The sequence below is a fragment of the Clavelina lepadiformis genome, chromosome 7 (genome assembly GCF_947623445.1).
Source record: "Clavelina lepadiformis chromosome 7, kaClaLepa1.1, whole genome shotgun sequence".
Classification (NCBI taxonomy): Eukaryota; Metazoa; Chordata; class Ascidiacea; order Aplousobranchia; family Clavelinidae; genus Clavelina; species Clavelina lepadiformis.
The window spans coordinates 11516852-11530444 of record NC_135246.1 but is presented as its reverse complement, the minus strand read 5'-3'; the positions used below and the strand labels follow the sequence as shown (position 1 = coordinate 11530444).

Below are 13593 nucleotides of genomic sequence, written 5' to 3'. Positions count from 1 at the left end.
TGGCATACGCTGACAAAACCGCCTCCTATCTTTAACAACGGGCTGCGTGACCTATTTGCGGTGAAATGATCTACATACTGGTGTATGGTAGTCTCTATACATGTCATAAATAATGAAGAATCGATTTACTTCACCTGCTTTTCGAGCTTACGTTATTTATTACCCGGTAATAAAAATTCTCTTCGACCGATTACAAACCAAAAAAACCCTTACGCGGAAATTTGTTCAACCATAAAACTTCCAGAACTTCTACGCAATGTTCTGAACATACAACCCATCCAAATGCTATCCGTTTAGATTAGACTTTCGGTCATATCAACACATTTTCATATCGAATATTTAAACACTTTGCCGTCAAAGCGAATAGTTTACATTTCGTATCGATTAGAATAATTGTTATGAATAAAGACTATCGGGTCCGTGTTTTAAATAAACTTGACTGTCAAGCAATATTTCGCACAAAGTGAACGTCAACTGGGCGTTCAGGCCAGGTCAGCAAAACTATAAGCAAGCATACACACGTGTTGAAACAAACAAACTGTTCGAAACAAATTAAACTTTTTCTATCATAACTCTTTTATTTGAAAAATTACCAGTAGAAACAAAAAGTTAAACAATGCTAACCAGTTTTCGCTAAACTATAGCTTTACTCTATTGTTTACATGGCTCACTGAGTATTGATAAGCCTGAGTTGACTAAAAACTGTGTAGTTTGAATAATAGGCCGGTAAATTGCCGTAACTATTTTGAAACGCTTCAGTATTCAGATTCCAATCGTCTCTCTGTGTGCAGACCAAATAAAACCCTGATTTAGAGAGAGCTGCTATCGAGTTTCAGTTAAACAAGTGAATACCACAAAGCTTACAGTTCTGATAAAATACATTAAGGATGTGCCGCGAGAAAGATTACTTGGGTTCGTGGGAAGTAAGTACTGCTGACTCTATTTTAGCTTTGCGGAGAACTAGATCATCATTTTTTACCAAAATCAGTAAATCTATAAGTAATATTGTATTCGGGTTCGCCATTGTTTGTGTTTGCACGAATCTTCCACAAAGACGTTATTTGGTGAATCTATTTGAGTTTGGGTTCGTATCGGCCCTTCCCTAAAATACATATCGTATAATGCGTGTTGATCATAGTACACTAGCCAACAAAAAAATTGTGAAGTGATCGTGTTTCTAGATATAGTTTGAAGTCACTGAATTCAAAAATGGGGTTAGTTTTTTAAATTGGCTATAGTTTTTGAGATATTTCACAATTTCTACTTTTTTATGCAGAGTCATGGCGACTAGAGTCCAGTCCTTTATCAAGCATCGGCGAGAAAATTTATGTAAAAATAACACAAAGTCTCATGGATTTATATTTTCATAACAATTTACGAAAATGCGTTACGTTCAGTATGTCAAAAACTAGAGCTAATTCATTAAAAGTAAGTTCATTCTTGGATTCTGCGACCTAAATCCTACCCTAAAAACGATCCAACATATTGCGACTTTTAAAAAAATATTTTCTATCTTGGCCTGTGTTATCGCCAGCTGGAAAGCCTTTCGAAAAGATCAGGTAAACGATTGTATAGGAGCCATTACGAGGAACACGACTTCTGAAGCTTTTTGCCATCATCACACCGGATCCGACATTTTTGAAAAAAAGTTGAAGTAGTAAGCTGTACGCAGTAAACAGTTCCTGGAATGATACAAGATCATTGACACGTCAAATGATAGAGCACTGTTTACTTTATTGGCGGACACTATTTCAAAGAAAAAATCATATAACCTATATCTTCAAAGCTACTTTCACTTTAACCTAATATAAATGTTATAACAAATCGTAACCTTAGCCTCACATAAATCTACTTTCTAAACTACAGAAAATCTAACTTCCATTGAACTCCAAGTCGGTAAAATCAACATTTGCATAACAATTTTTCTAGTCCAACTGCTTCTGTTCGACAACGGGTTGGTCGACTTGGACAAGGGAAACGTACGGTCAGCTTTGGTACTTTGTTTAGACAGTTAAGATAACTCACGCTCCAGTGTTATTGGTTTCCAATGTGCAACTGTGCATTAAAGCGGAAATTAAAACGGTGAAGTTTATGATTGTCCGTCGCCGTTATAACAATAGCCTACGCAGCATTGCCAACTGTGGTCTGCTATAACACTGTCCGTGACCCGACACCTTATCGAAAGACACTTTATCGAACGACACTTAATCGAACGACACTTTATCGAAAGACACTTAATCGAACGACACCTGATCGAAACGACACCTGATCGAAACGACAGTTGATCGAAAGACACTTTATCGAACCGAAAGTTGATCAAACGACACTTTATCGAACCGACAGTTAATCAAAACGACAGTTGATCGAACGACACTTTATCGAACCGACAGTTCAAGCAAGATTTTTGCGTGTTTCTCAAACATTGAAACAATGGGTCATTGTGATGTTCAGCTATCTGTCCATGTTTGTTTGATAAAGTTAGATTTTGTAATTTTTGAGATATTGTGATATTTATATAATTTTGCTCTCTCTCCGCATTGAAACGTATTACTCATTTACGCACCAATAACTTGACTAACTATTCTTTTTCGTTCTCTTTTCACAGCGGGGGCGCGGCGTAACAAGAAGAATTTATAGAAATGTGTCACTTTTAGAAATACCTAATTTACACTAAATTCACTTTCTTTAGTTTTACAATTATGATGTATACAGGAAGCCAGATGATGTTTCTACTAACCTGTAATAATCTCATCGTCTACGACGCATAGGTTTCTAGTAATTAACGATTGCAAATGTGTGTGCGGGGTTGGCCACACCTAGTTTTTTTAGTAAACTCGCGAGCCTGGTTAGGATAGGGTTAAAAGATCCACAATTTATTGAAACAACTGACGATATGCACTGTTAAAAGAACGACAATTTATTAAAAGAACTGACAACATGCACTGTTAAAAGCACGACAACTGACGAAGTGCACATTTCAATCGCATTCATTTAATTACAAGTTGTGTGCAATTGCTCGAAGATAACTTTTTATGTCCATATTTGTTGAGTCATAATTTTCAACTATGCTCTTCAGCCGTTGGTTGACAGCGTCGTAGCGCTTCTTCCGAGGTGGGCCATCGATTCCAGCACTCAATTGCTCAATTAACATTTCGTTGGAACCTTGTTCCCGCTTAATTTTTTTGACGAGTCTTCGAAGCGTCGGATGGGATAATGAGACACGCTTGCTGAACGCATTGTGCCATCCTTCAATGCTATTATTCGTTCTTGGAAGGAAGCGGAATTGGCCATTGGCCAAAATGGAAAAGGCAGCCGAGAATTTCTGCCCGAGGGAAGCTGGGAGAAAGAGCATTATATGCTGCCATTTCAAAGTCTATTGTTACGGTTTCTGGGGCTATTCCTGGTCGCTGTTGTTCCAATAAACAAAAGATGCGATTGTACACAGCTTCAGATTTGTTCTCGGTAATGGTGTATACGAGTGGCACCGTGCGATTTTCATCGACCAGCGCGTGTATCGTGTACAGCTGGTATCCAAGTGGGGCAACATCAAATGTACCGTCACAAAACCAATTAGCGCAGTTGTTCAGTATATCCAGATTCTTTTGAGATGCAAACATATAGAATTCGTTCTCATCGTCTTCCTCGATAACGAAGGCTTCTCCCCTCGGTGTATTAGCTGAGCGTGATCTTAGCTTGCTTTTCGTGAATTTCATTGTTGAAAATATTTGTTCACATGTGTACGTGCTACCAAGCATCGAAGCCATTTATTTTGCGCTGTCGGTCAAGCTGGGATAAAGACTACTTTCAAGAAGCTACTTTGTGTAAAAGTCAGGCAGCGACATGCCCCTTGCTATAAAATTTTGCCTTCAATTCCTTACTCTTTGTATCTATAATGACTAGTCTAGTCTACTGTACAGACAATCTCGTACTTAGTAATTCTCGTGCGTATTCTTGTGATATCTTATTAATATGTGGGCGGGCCGGCCGCCATGCGAAATCGTACACTTTATGATACAAATATAAAATATAGATATAAAATATAAATCGTCAACTTTATGATATATACATCACAATTCATTAATGCACACCATTACAAAGACCGCACATCACAATGGCTCATTGTTTCAATGTTTGAGAAACACGCAAAAATCTTGCTTGAACTGTCGGTTCGATAAAGTGTCGTTCGATCAACTGTCGTTTTGATTAACTGTCGGTTCGATAAAGTGTCGTTCGATCAGCTGTCGTTTCGATAAAGTGTCTTTCGATCAACTGTCGGCTCGATTAACTGTCGTTCGATAAAGTGTCTTTCGATCAGCTGTCGTTTCGATCAGGTGTCGTTCGATAAAGTGTCTTTCGATAAAGTGTCTTTCGATAAGGTGTCGTAGTACCAACACTGTCATACATAACACTGTCCTCAGTACTGTTCGTGTAGCCTATATCATCATTCATAACCTGAATAACTCTATATTATATCGGTTCCGACTTTAGGTGAGTTTTAGGCCAATTTCACTGATTTCTTTATATTAGGTACAGCGCCAAATTGTGTCAAAGCAATACGTAAGTAGGCTTATATACGTATAAAAATTGCGGGAGATAAGGCATACCACGTAATTTCTGTGTGTATGTACTGTATGTATGACATAATCGTACCAAACCGCAAGCACTGTATGCTATGTTCAAGCACGTTATACTAATAGTTACGGTTTGCAGGTAACCACCAAATGCAGAGATAAGGCGGGTTTTTGTTTCTGGGGAATACGCTTAAGATTATACGTACTTAGAAAATAACCAATGAAATTTGTTTTCATTCTTACTGCAAAAAAGAAATCCATTATAGGTTATATCTAAGAGTAAGCTTGGGCTTGGGAAGCGATTTTTGAGATTACGAAATAGTTAAGTTGAGAATTATAAAACTAAGTTTATATGTTGCCTAAACGCGGTGAAAAAACTTTTGAGGAAAAAAGAAACAAAAGTATAACAAGGTTGAAATCACCTTGTTGTTATATTTCCTTGATGCGTGTGTTATTACTTATTACAAGAAGGTGTCAAACCGTAAAATACATAACATAAAAATGACAAACCGATTGCGCAGTAAAGTTCCATTTTGTACGAAATTTAATAAAATAGAATTTTCCAAAAAGGAAAATAAAAAATGAAAACAATTATAAACAGGAATTTAACAAGCAATAAGTTAGTTAATAGGCCTATTCATTATCCAAACAAGAAGTAAAAAAAGCATTAATACCGTTTGGTAATTGGGCTTTTTCTATTTGCTTGCGTGAAATTCGTTTTGACAAAGTTTAATTGCAATTTGTTTGCTTCCGTAGTGAAATTTTACAGCGCAACCAGTTTGATGTGTATTGTTTTATGGATTTTACACGTTCTTTTAATAAGCAATAATACAAGCAACAAGGAAATATAACAACAACAACGTAACACGAGCTTGTAAAGTTGTAATGTTATATCATTTCTTTCTTTAGATCATTATCCACAAATGGTGATAAACGGTGAGAAGTGAAATGAAGAAAAAAATAAGTTTTTGTTTCGTGACCGCCGACGGTGGGGTTCACACATGCCCTTTACTTGCATTATGACTTTTTGAGGTTGGGCCAACCTCATTTTTTCTTATACTCAGTTTTATGTCAGTTATATCATAATCTTTTGTCTCGAACCGAGCAAAGTTTGGCGCGAAAAACGTTTTGGGCACCAGATCCACAGCAAATATCAAATCTCTGACACATAGTTTTAGGCAAAGACTGGTTCTTCGCCAAGTTTATACATCTTTCTTGTTGGTTCATGTACACAAAAAGTTGAGAGGTAAGAGCACATGCTCTTGACTGATTCCAACAACCATATGGAGAACGGTTTTGACTTAATATTTTCACCCTTTATGACAGTTGTAAAATGATTTCTAACAGAGCACGAAAGTGTGGTGTTAGCTTTTGTTGTAAAGGCACAATTGAAAAAATGTTCATGTGCAATATCAGACAGGAAAAAAGGAAAAAAAGTGAAAATCTGCGGGTGCCTGAAATGGATGAAAATAGGTAAAAATTTATGAGGCATCATAATTAACGTGATATCATGGTGCCTAACATTTTTATGCCATAGTGAAAATTTTAATGCTCACTGAGGGCTTGATCGCGAAAAAAGTTCTATAAAACTTTGAAAAGTTTGTAGAAGACTTTAAAAGACCACATCCGGGAGGCAACATATATATGCTGCCATCAATGTACCTCGTCAAGAATTTCCTAAACGTTTTGTTGCATATATTTGCTTCATTGAGCGACGTTGCTTTGTCATGGATTTCGGTTTGAAGCCGCTGGTTTTGATTTGATATATATATGGATATGTGTGGGAAATTCAACCACCCTCGGTATAATAGTTTGCAAAGAATTGAGCCCGTCCGTGCCTGCTCTATTCTTCCACTCTTTTAGCAATTTAAATCTCTCCGGGTTTTTTGGATTCTGACCGTCTATTTCATGGAAAAGCGTTCGAAACCTATTGTAGAAGAAGAGAGTTATACTTTGTTGCGCGTTACTTTATTGGAAAATTTATATCTTCTTATATACTGCAGTTAACTTTGTGTTTCGCTTTGCTTCATATTTAGCCTACATTATATTGGCGTACCGGACATAATTTCCGGGAGGCCTGTAGATTGTAAAATTAGCGATTTCAAGAATGCGTTTACTCATATCATCATCTTCACCGCCCCATCCCTGGAAAACGAAAATGGTTTGTAAAACAAGCTGCTTTTGTAATTATTTATCTCAGATAATATCTTATAAGACAATGTAATTACCTATTGACCAATGCGTTTTACAAGAACAATGTACAGTATTTGTCTTTTCACTAAAGTAGAAAATACGTACATAATACGCGTTGGGAAAACCATTTACTGCTTCAAGTTGGCTAGAAGTCAGTCCAAGCACTCCGCCTATTGTCAATCCACAACAGAATCGATAACGAAGCCGTTCAATTTTGTGCGACAAATGGACGACTTCTCTTCCCCCTGAAAAAGGTGCGGTTTTTTGTTTGGTTTACGGTTTCAAACATCTACAACTCAAATCAATAGGCTGTACTTCAAAATATGGCTCATCTTCCTGCAATAGGCATTACATAGATATTATTGCATACCAAAATTAGTAATTTGCTTTAGAGAACAGTATGGTATAGCCTAATCGAAAATTATTATGTTCGATAACTAATCAATTGTGTGGATACTAACTCATCTACTGGATTATTGCCTTGTGGTAGTAGAGGAGCTTGAGTGCCTCGATGAACTTTCGAGCTAAATTGCAGTAAGCTTTTTTCCAAAGAGATACCCATGACAAGTCAGGTTGAAAGTAAGGGGTCAAATTAAAAGTGGCCTAAAACGAAAAATCATCGAAAGGTGGCTCAAATCGAAAAATAAGCACAAGAATAGTTATACTTGTGTCGCATCCTTCGTAGCGCAGGCTAACAAGAAACACGTTTGCCTTTTTGGTAGAGAACGTCGGGCGAAAATCGGGCGTAAATCGGGCGACATTTTTCTCCACAGGCCTGCGATTTTTGGAAATCTACAAATGTGTTTGCTATACGTGTTTGGTAAGGCTACTGGAGACAATACAGACTAGGTCACTAGGCTACCGATAGGCTATTCTGATAGGAAATCCTATGCGTGATGACTCACACACAGCTGGAAACTGAAATGTCCTTTATTAACAGAAAAGGAGCTGAAGCTAGTTGAAGAAGCCAAACCTTATTACTTCGTAATTGTAGGCATCTCTTCAACAAAACGCCGTCTTCTACAAAGATCAAAAGAACACTTTGAAGATTTGTTCAACCGTATCATAGAAATGTCAGCTGATACACAGCAGATGCGCTTTGGGGAAGAAAATATTTTTACTGATGACAAAGAACCGAGTTGTCTTGGCTATATAAGCCCGTGAGCTTCAAATGGTATGAAGTTCAGATAAAAAACCAAGGAAATGGCAAATGGGTGTTATGATCGTAATACACAAGAAAAGGTACAAAAAGTAATGTTCTATATGTCGGAGCATCTCTCTGCTATTTCTGTCTGGTAAGTTTATATACCAAACGTCTTCATAATTTTCGAAGTCTTGAGTATAACGCAAAAGACGTCTACGGCAGAGCTGTAAGTCGGGCCGGGTTTCTCGAGTGGGGTTCAGGCTTACGTTTGAAAAACAACGGGTCAGATTCGGGCTTAAATTCATACTCATCACAATCTGCCATATTTGCGTAGTAATTTCACTTTCTTTACACGAATTTGCATGCGCGCAGAGCAAAGCGCAACTTACAAAGGGAAGACATCGGAAGATAACGTTCATTCGGGAAACTTAGCTTTCGGGCCTAATTCGGGCTTCAAATAAATTTTTGGGTTCGGGCTTATATTTTCGGGCCAGGATCGGGTTAAAAGTATAAGACCCGTTTACAACTCTGGTCTACGCTCAAGTATCTCAAGATAAATTTTGGAGAATGCTGCAGGCATACGGTACAATTGCTCTAAAAATACGTGTCCGATTGAACAGTGTCAAGTAAACGATTCACTGCGGATATTGGACTCCGCCAGGGGTGTGTTCTGCGGTTACCTTTCCTTGTCATAGTTTACTTTACAGTATATGAACAGGATAAACAAGCATAGACTTGATGAAGAGTGTGTCATGGTTGGAAACAGTACGATAAGTCAATTGTTGTTTGCAGATGATTCTCCTGTCTTCTTAGCCCCTGATGTTCAACTTACACTCAATCGTCTTGAAATTGGTCACAAGAAATGACAAAGCGAAAGCAGTAATATGCGTGAACTTCAACGTTTGATTGTCACGAAATAAGAGCTTCTTAAGACCGCGAAGTTGTCAGTTTTCCTTCCAACTGTCACCATATACGAATGTTGGATATAATTACAGAAACAGTGCGATCACGAGTGCAAGCTTTAGAAATGGGATTTTTAAAAGTTTTCGTGGTGTAACATTACTAAGATCAAGTGCATAACATTGAATTTCGTAAGTCTCTAAATGTTGAGTTCCTACTTGTACGAAGTGAAAAGTCCCAACTATGACGATATGGAAAAGACTTCAGGAAAGACTTTCAAAAAAGTCATGATTGACACATCTGAAGGTGAAAAACCAACGAATCGACCAAAAACCATGCGAGTGGTACAGGTTAATCACTGACCTGCCCTGGAAACGACTATAGGTAACCCTTTAGCCGAACTGACAGACGTGGCGAAAAACAGCGGATTGTTTATAAAGGAGCTCCTATAGGGCTGTTACCCCAACCACTCTATCGGTTCTAAAGAAGGACAGTGAATAGGATAGCGAAAAAGATATTAACCATATTAACATAGCACAGGTAACCTAATTTAATTTCAGTCAAACGGATAAAAAAATTTACAGATATAATGCCCGTACATTTCAATTATACTAACCTGACAAATATAAAAAAAAGTCCGAGATGTCACCGGGTATTCGATATGTGTGAAAATGTCATGTATGTATGGAAACAAAAAACAATTCTAGGCTGTCAAAAGAAACGGATATAGCTATACCAATAGTAGTTGGCAAAGTTAGACCGTTTGCTTGGAAAAAAACTCCAACATTCTCGGTATTACTACTTCTACAACCAAAATCCATCTACTTTTGCGGTTTGCCGATTTATACGGCGTAGAACCAAAAGTCGCTTGTTAGCAAGTCCATTTTTGGGTATGCACATAAAACCAATCGCTATACATGTTATGTGTTGACTGTTGACTATAGAAATGCGACAGAGCTATCAATAAAATTTTAAAAACCTCAATTAATAAGTCTTGCTTTTCAAAACATGCTTAAATAAAGGCTTTAGTACAGAGTGGCCTATATAGCCTACCTTTGCATCGGTAAATGATACGATCATCCTCCCCAATCGTGTCAACGTCGTGAAAGAAATAACAGTCAAATTCCTTTCCATATTTCCCTTTTATGTATCTAAATCCGGAATTCATAATTTGTCCTTTATTGAAGGTTGAATTGTCGTCTTGTTCAACCACAAATACCCTGTATTTTGTCTGTTGCCGTTGCAAAATCAAATGTATGTACGTCAGCAAATACCTGTATTACCAAAATATAACATGTTTTAAAGCTAAGAAATGTGTAGTAGCGGTGTTATCAATTTGTAGCATATTGAATAAAGCTAGCTGGCAAAGTAAGCATTCCTTGATGCGTTCATGGTGACAAGATTCTGACACATTCCTTCTTGGGATTGAAATAATAGACTTAACGTTGGTGATCTATATATACCGGAGATGTACTTCTCTGTCGCGATAAGGTATGATAACTGTGATGGAATTCCTCGGTGTACAGTTGGCAGGGCCAGGATAATATCCTCCAAACTGGACATTGGGATTATTTGCTGAAATTTCTTCATAGCTTAGCGGGTCGAGGTTTCCCTCGAAGATGCTTTTATGCTCTAAAGTAGCGATGAAAGTTTAATTGATGCCATTGCTTTAGTTGGGTTTTCAACGCTGTTAATCAATTCTATCGCTTTCTTATACAGTGTAACAGCAAGAATGGTACATTATTTTTTTAAAAGTTTAACAACCATTCTATAAACTCGTTTAAATAGCAGAAGCGGTCCGTACTCCAACTCATTCATCTATTTATGGGAGTTAATGTCAATATACATAGCAGAGTTGACAGTAGAGTGTTATATACCTAATTGCGCAATTTAGTATGAACTTACTAACTTTGGTTGTGTAGTTCAAATCGTGCTGGTGATATAAGTTACTTAGGCTACTACTGGAAATTCAGTTTAAGAACTTGTTTTAATGTATAACCTGGACCTTTAATAAACGAGTTATTTTTCAAATGAAATGCAATACGTTTCTCAGTTTTACCAACCCTATGTAAGCTATTTCTGATGAAAGCAAATTATTATAAAATCAAGATTTACTTGGGATGATCAAATTTCCATGTAGAAGAGGAGACGATTCCGGGCAATAGTTGATCGCTTTTGTTGTCGATGTCGGTTTCGCAGTAGTAGTATCCTCATCACTCCTTTTAGCTGTTGTTAATCGCGAACCAACGCTCAAATCCGAAGTAGTATTTGGAAATCCGGTAGTAATTGCCTTCCTTATATTTAAATCCTGAGCGTTGTCTGGGCGTTCTGTGTTGGTTAAAGTAAAAGCAGATTGCACTTCCGGGTACATGCACAGGGACTTCTTGTAATAAACCTTGATACCAACAAACGATTGAATGGTGTAGAACATAAGGATTGCAATCGCAAAAACCACCAAGACGCGTTTAAATTTAGACATATTCAAATCCTTTGGCTGCAGCTCTAAGAAATAAAACAAAATCGTTTGAAGAATAAATGTTAAAAACAACTAAAATCTTTTTCAAAAAATTCTCAGTTTCCAACATTTTAGTCCTATAAAATGTAGGTCCCCATTTGGACCAACTAACAGCAGCAAATTCACTTCAAATAAAGACTGACAGATGACTGCTTTCTGCCAATTGCTGTGCAAAACCAGTATTGAATTTTTTGCTGTTAGGCTATGTGTTTTAACAAAATCATCATGGAAACATGGTCAGGAATTCACACGAAATGTAACAAGACTGACATTGCCTGCTGTCTAGCCCTCGGGAGTCGGCGTGACGAAGATAGCATAAACAATAACTGTATTTACTTTATAAATTAAATTTGTAGTGAAGGTGTACATGACAGCGGTCATGATGCTAATTTATCTGAACTAACTGGTAAATTACTTGGTATTGTCTGAAACTTCGAATTACACAAAATTAAGTTAAACTATAAAGTGTTTGTTTGCATTCTACTCCTCTATTTCTGTCTATCATGGTCACAAAAGATTGCGATTATTATCACTTAATCGTATCAGTGACCAGAATTGGTATAACCACTTATTGGAACCTGTAACTAATCACATCATTCTACCATAACCAGGAAGCCACAGTATGGGCAACGTGGTAGATGCTCAATTCAACCCACACACAGTTAAACTCAGGACAATTCAACTCAAGAACTATTCAGCCCACATACGTTGGTTGAGTGTTTTTCAGTTTAGTCATCCTGGGTTTAATCGCTCTGGGTTCAATCGTCGGTGGGTTGAATCGATTTGGAATCGGTTAGCGTAATATGGAAATACAACGTGGTTCAAGATGGGATAATGAATACGTCAAGGATACATGCTATCACTCGCGGCATTTAACATGAATGCAAATGCGGTCATGCGGCAACAAACCAATTTAAATGAAATCATTATTGATGATCATTAGATGATTAGAAACAGGTGGTAGAAACATCCATACGATACAATTTTATTGGCTGGAAGTGCTCAGTATGATCTTAGGTGTTTGGCCATGAAAGTGATAGAGGAAAGTAGAGGGGTTAAATTTCATCTCAACATTACAAAGACAAAAATTATGACAACAGAAAAACAAACAACAACAACAACAAAAAGATTAACAACAAAGGAATTAAAACGGTGGAAGATTTCATATTTCTAGGATTCAGAATAAGTTTTGACACGAGCAGCTCACCAGAGAATAAAAGGAAAGCACTGGGCAGGAATGCACTAGTTGCAATCAACAGCATTTGGAGAAGTCGAAACATCAACTGGACCACTAAGCAAAGTTCTATTTTCCATTGCTTTGTGTGGATGTGAAATCTTGTAGTATAGCGGATAGAAAAAAGTTAATGCCTTGGAAATGTAGAGCTACACAGCATTCAGGTCAACGACGAATTAATTACAACTTCAATGACCATACGGAACAAATTTTCACCAAGAAACATTTTTACCAAATACCTAGTAACCTAGTATTTGTTAAACACGTTTACTAAATATGTAATGCTTTGCGTTTGATGCCTTTAAATATTAAACATATCCAGTTTATACTTTCGTAAAACTATTTTTAGTAACGAAACGACATTTGTCTATTAGCATTCCAAATATATTGAATGATACTTTATACATGGATACACGAAATGAAATTGCAATGACCTTCCAATATTTCACTGGAAAAAATCGTGCGTTCGAAGCTAATTTCCACAGTTTCTTGTTAACCTAAGTTAAATGTTATAACATATTGACCTAAGCCTGAACTAAATCCACCTTCTACTGCAAATATAATTCTACTAAAACCTTAAATAGCTAAAATCAACTTTTTGCATAGCCATTTTCCTAACCGATTATTTTTACGGCTGCGTGACTTACTTCCGGTGAAATAGTTACTTTGTAAAAAGCATTCAGTATCAAAAAATTTTAAACATTAACATTCTTCATTAAAATAGATTATGGTTACGATAATATCAACACTGTTAATTGATAACAGCAAAAACTGTTCATATTCATGTAGCCTACAATGTAGCATATACGGAAGATATATCGGCAAATTTGTAGAATTCATGACAATTTTTCCCTTGGGGGAGACAGTTCTCCTTTTCTTGTACTCAAGTATGTCGATTAACTCAAGCACTTATACTCGAATAGCAAAATAAGTACTTGTATACACTATACACGTTCTGATTGTAACTAACGTGCTAAGGCAAGTAAAGTACTTAACTAACAAAATATACTTACCGCCACTATAATTAGCTACTTTA

At 36.9% G+C, this 13593-nt stretch overlaps 1 protein-coding gene across 1 annotated transcript; it reads right to left on the bottom strand.

The window, feature by feature from the left end:
• Positions 1 to 5855: 5855 nt before the first annotated feature.
• On the bottom strand, positions 5856 to 12812 carry LOC143465417 (beta-1,4-galactosyltransferase 2-like). Its single transcript, XM_076963678.1, has 7 exons — positions 12531 to 12812; positions 10924 to 11310; positions 10272 to 10440; positions 9862 to 10082; positions 6870 to 7009; positions 6628 to 6716; positions 5856 to 6498 (listed from the first exon to the last, which is right to left on the bottom strand). The coding sequence occupies exons 1-7, from the start codon at positions 12601 to 12603 to the stop codon at positions 6297 to 6299; spliced, it is 1281 nt and encodes a 426-aa protein (XP_076819793.1). The 5' UTR covers positions 12604 to 12812; the 3' UTR covers positions 5856 to 6296.
• Between the last annotated feature and the right edge of the window lie 781 nt (positions 12813 to 13593).

Coding starts and splice junctions, on each gene's coding strand:
- LOC143465417 (XM_076963678.1), bottom strand. CDS start 12,603: ATGTTTCGACTTCTCCAAATGCTGTTGATTGCAACTAGTGCATTCCTG. Junction 11,311..12,530: donor TGCTTTCCTTTTATTCTCTG/GTGAGCTGCTCG, acceptor TTTATTTCTTAG/AGCTGCAGCCAAAGGATTTG. Junction 6,499..6,627: donor CCTCCCGGAAATTATGTCCG/GTACGCCAATAT, acceptor CTTCTACAATAG/GTTTCGAACGCTTTTCCATG.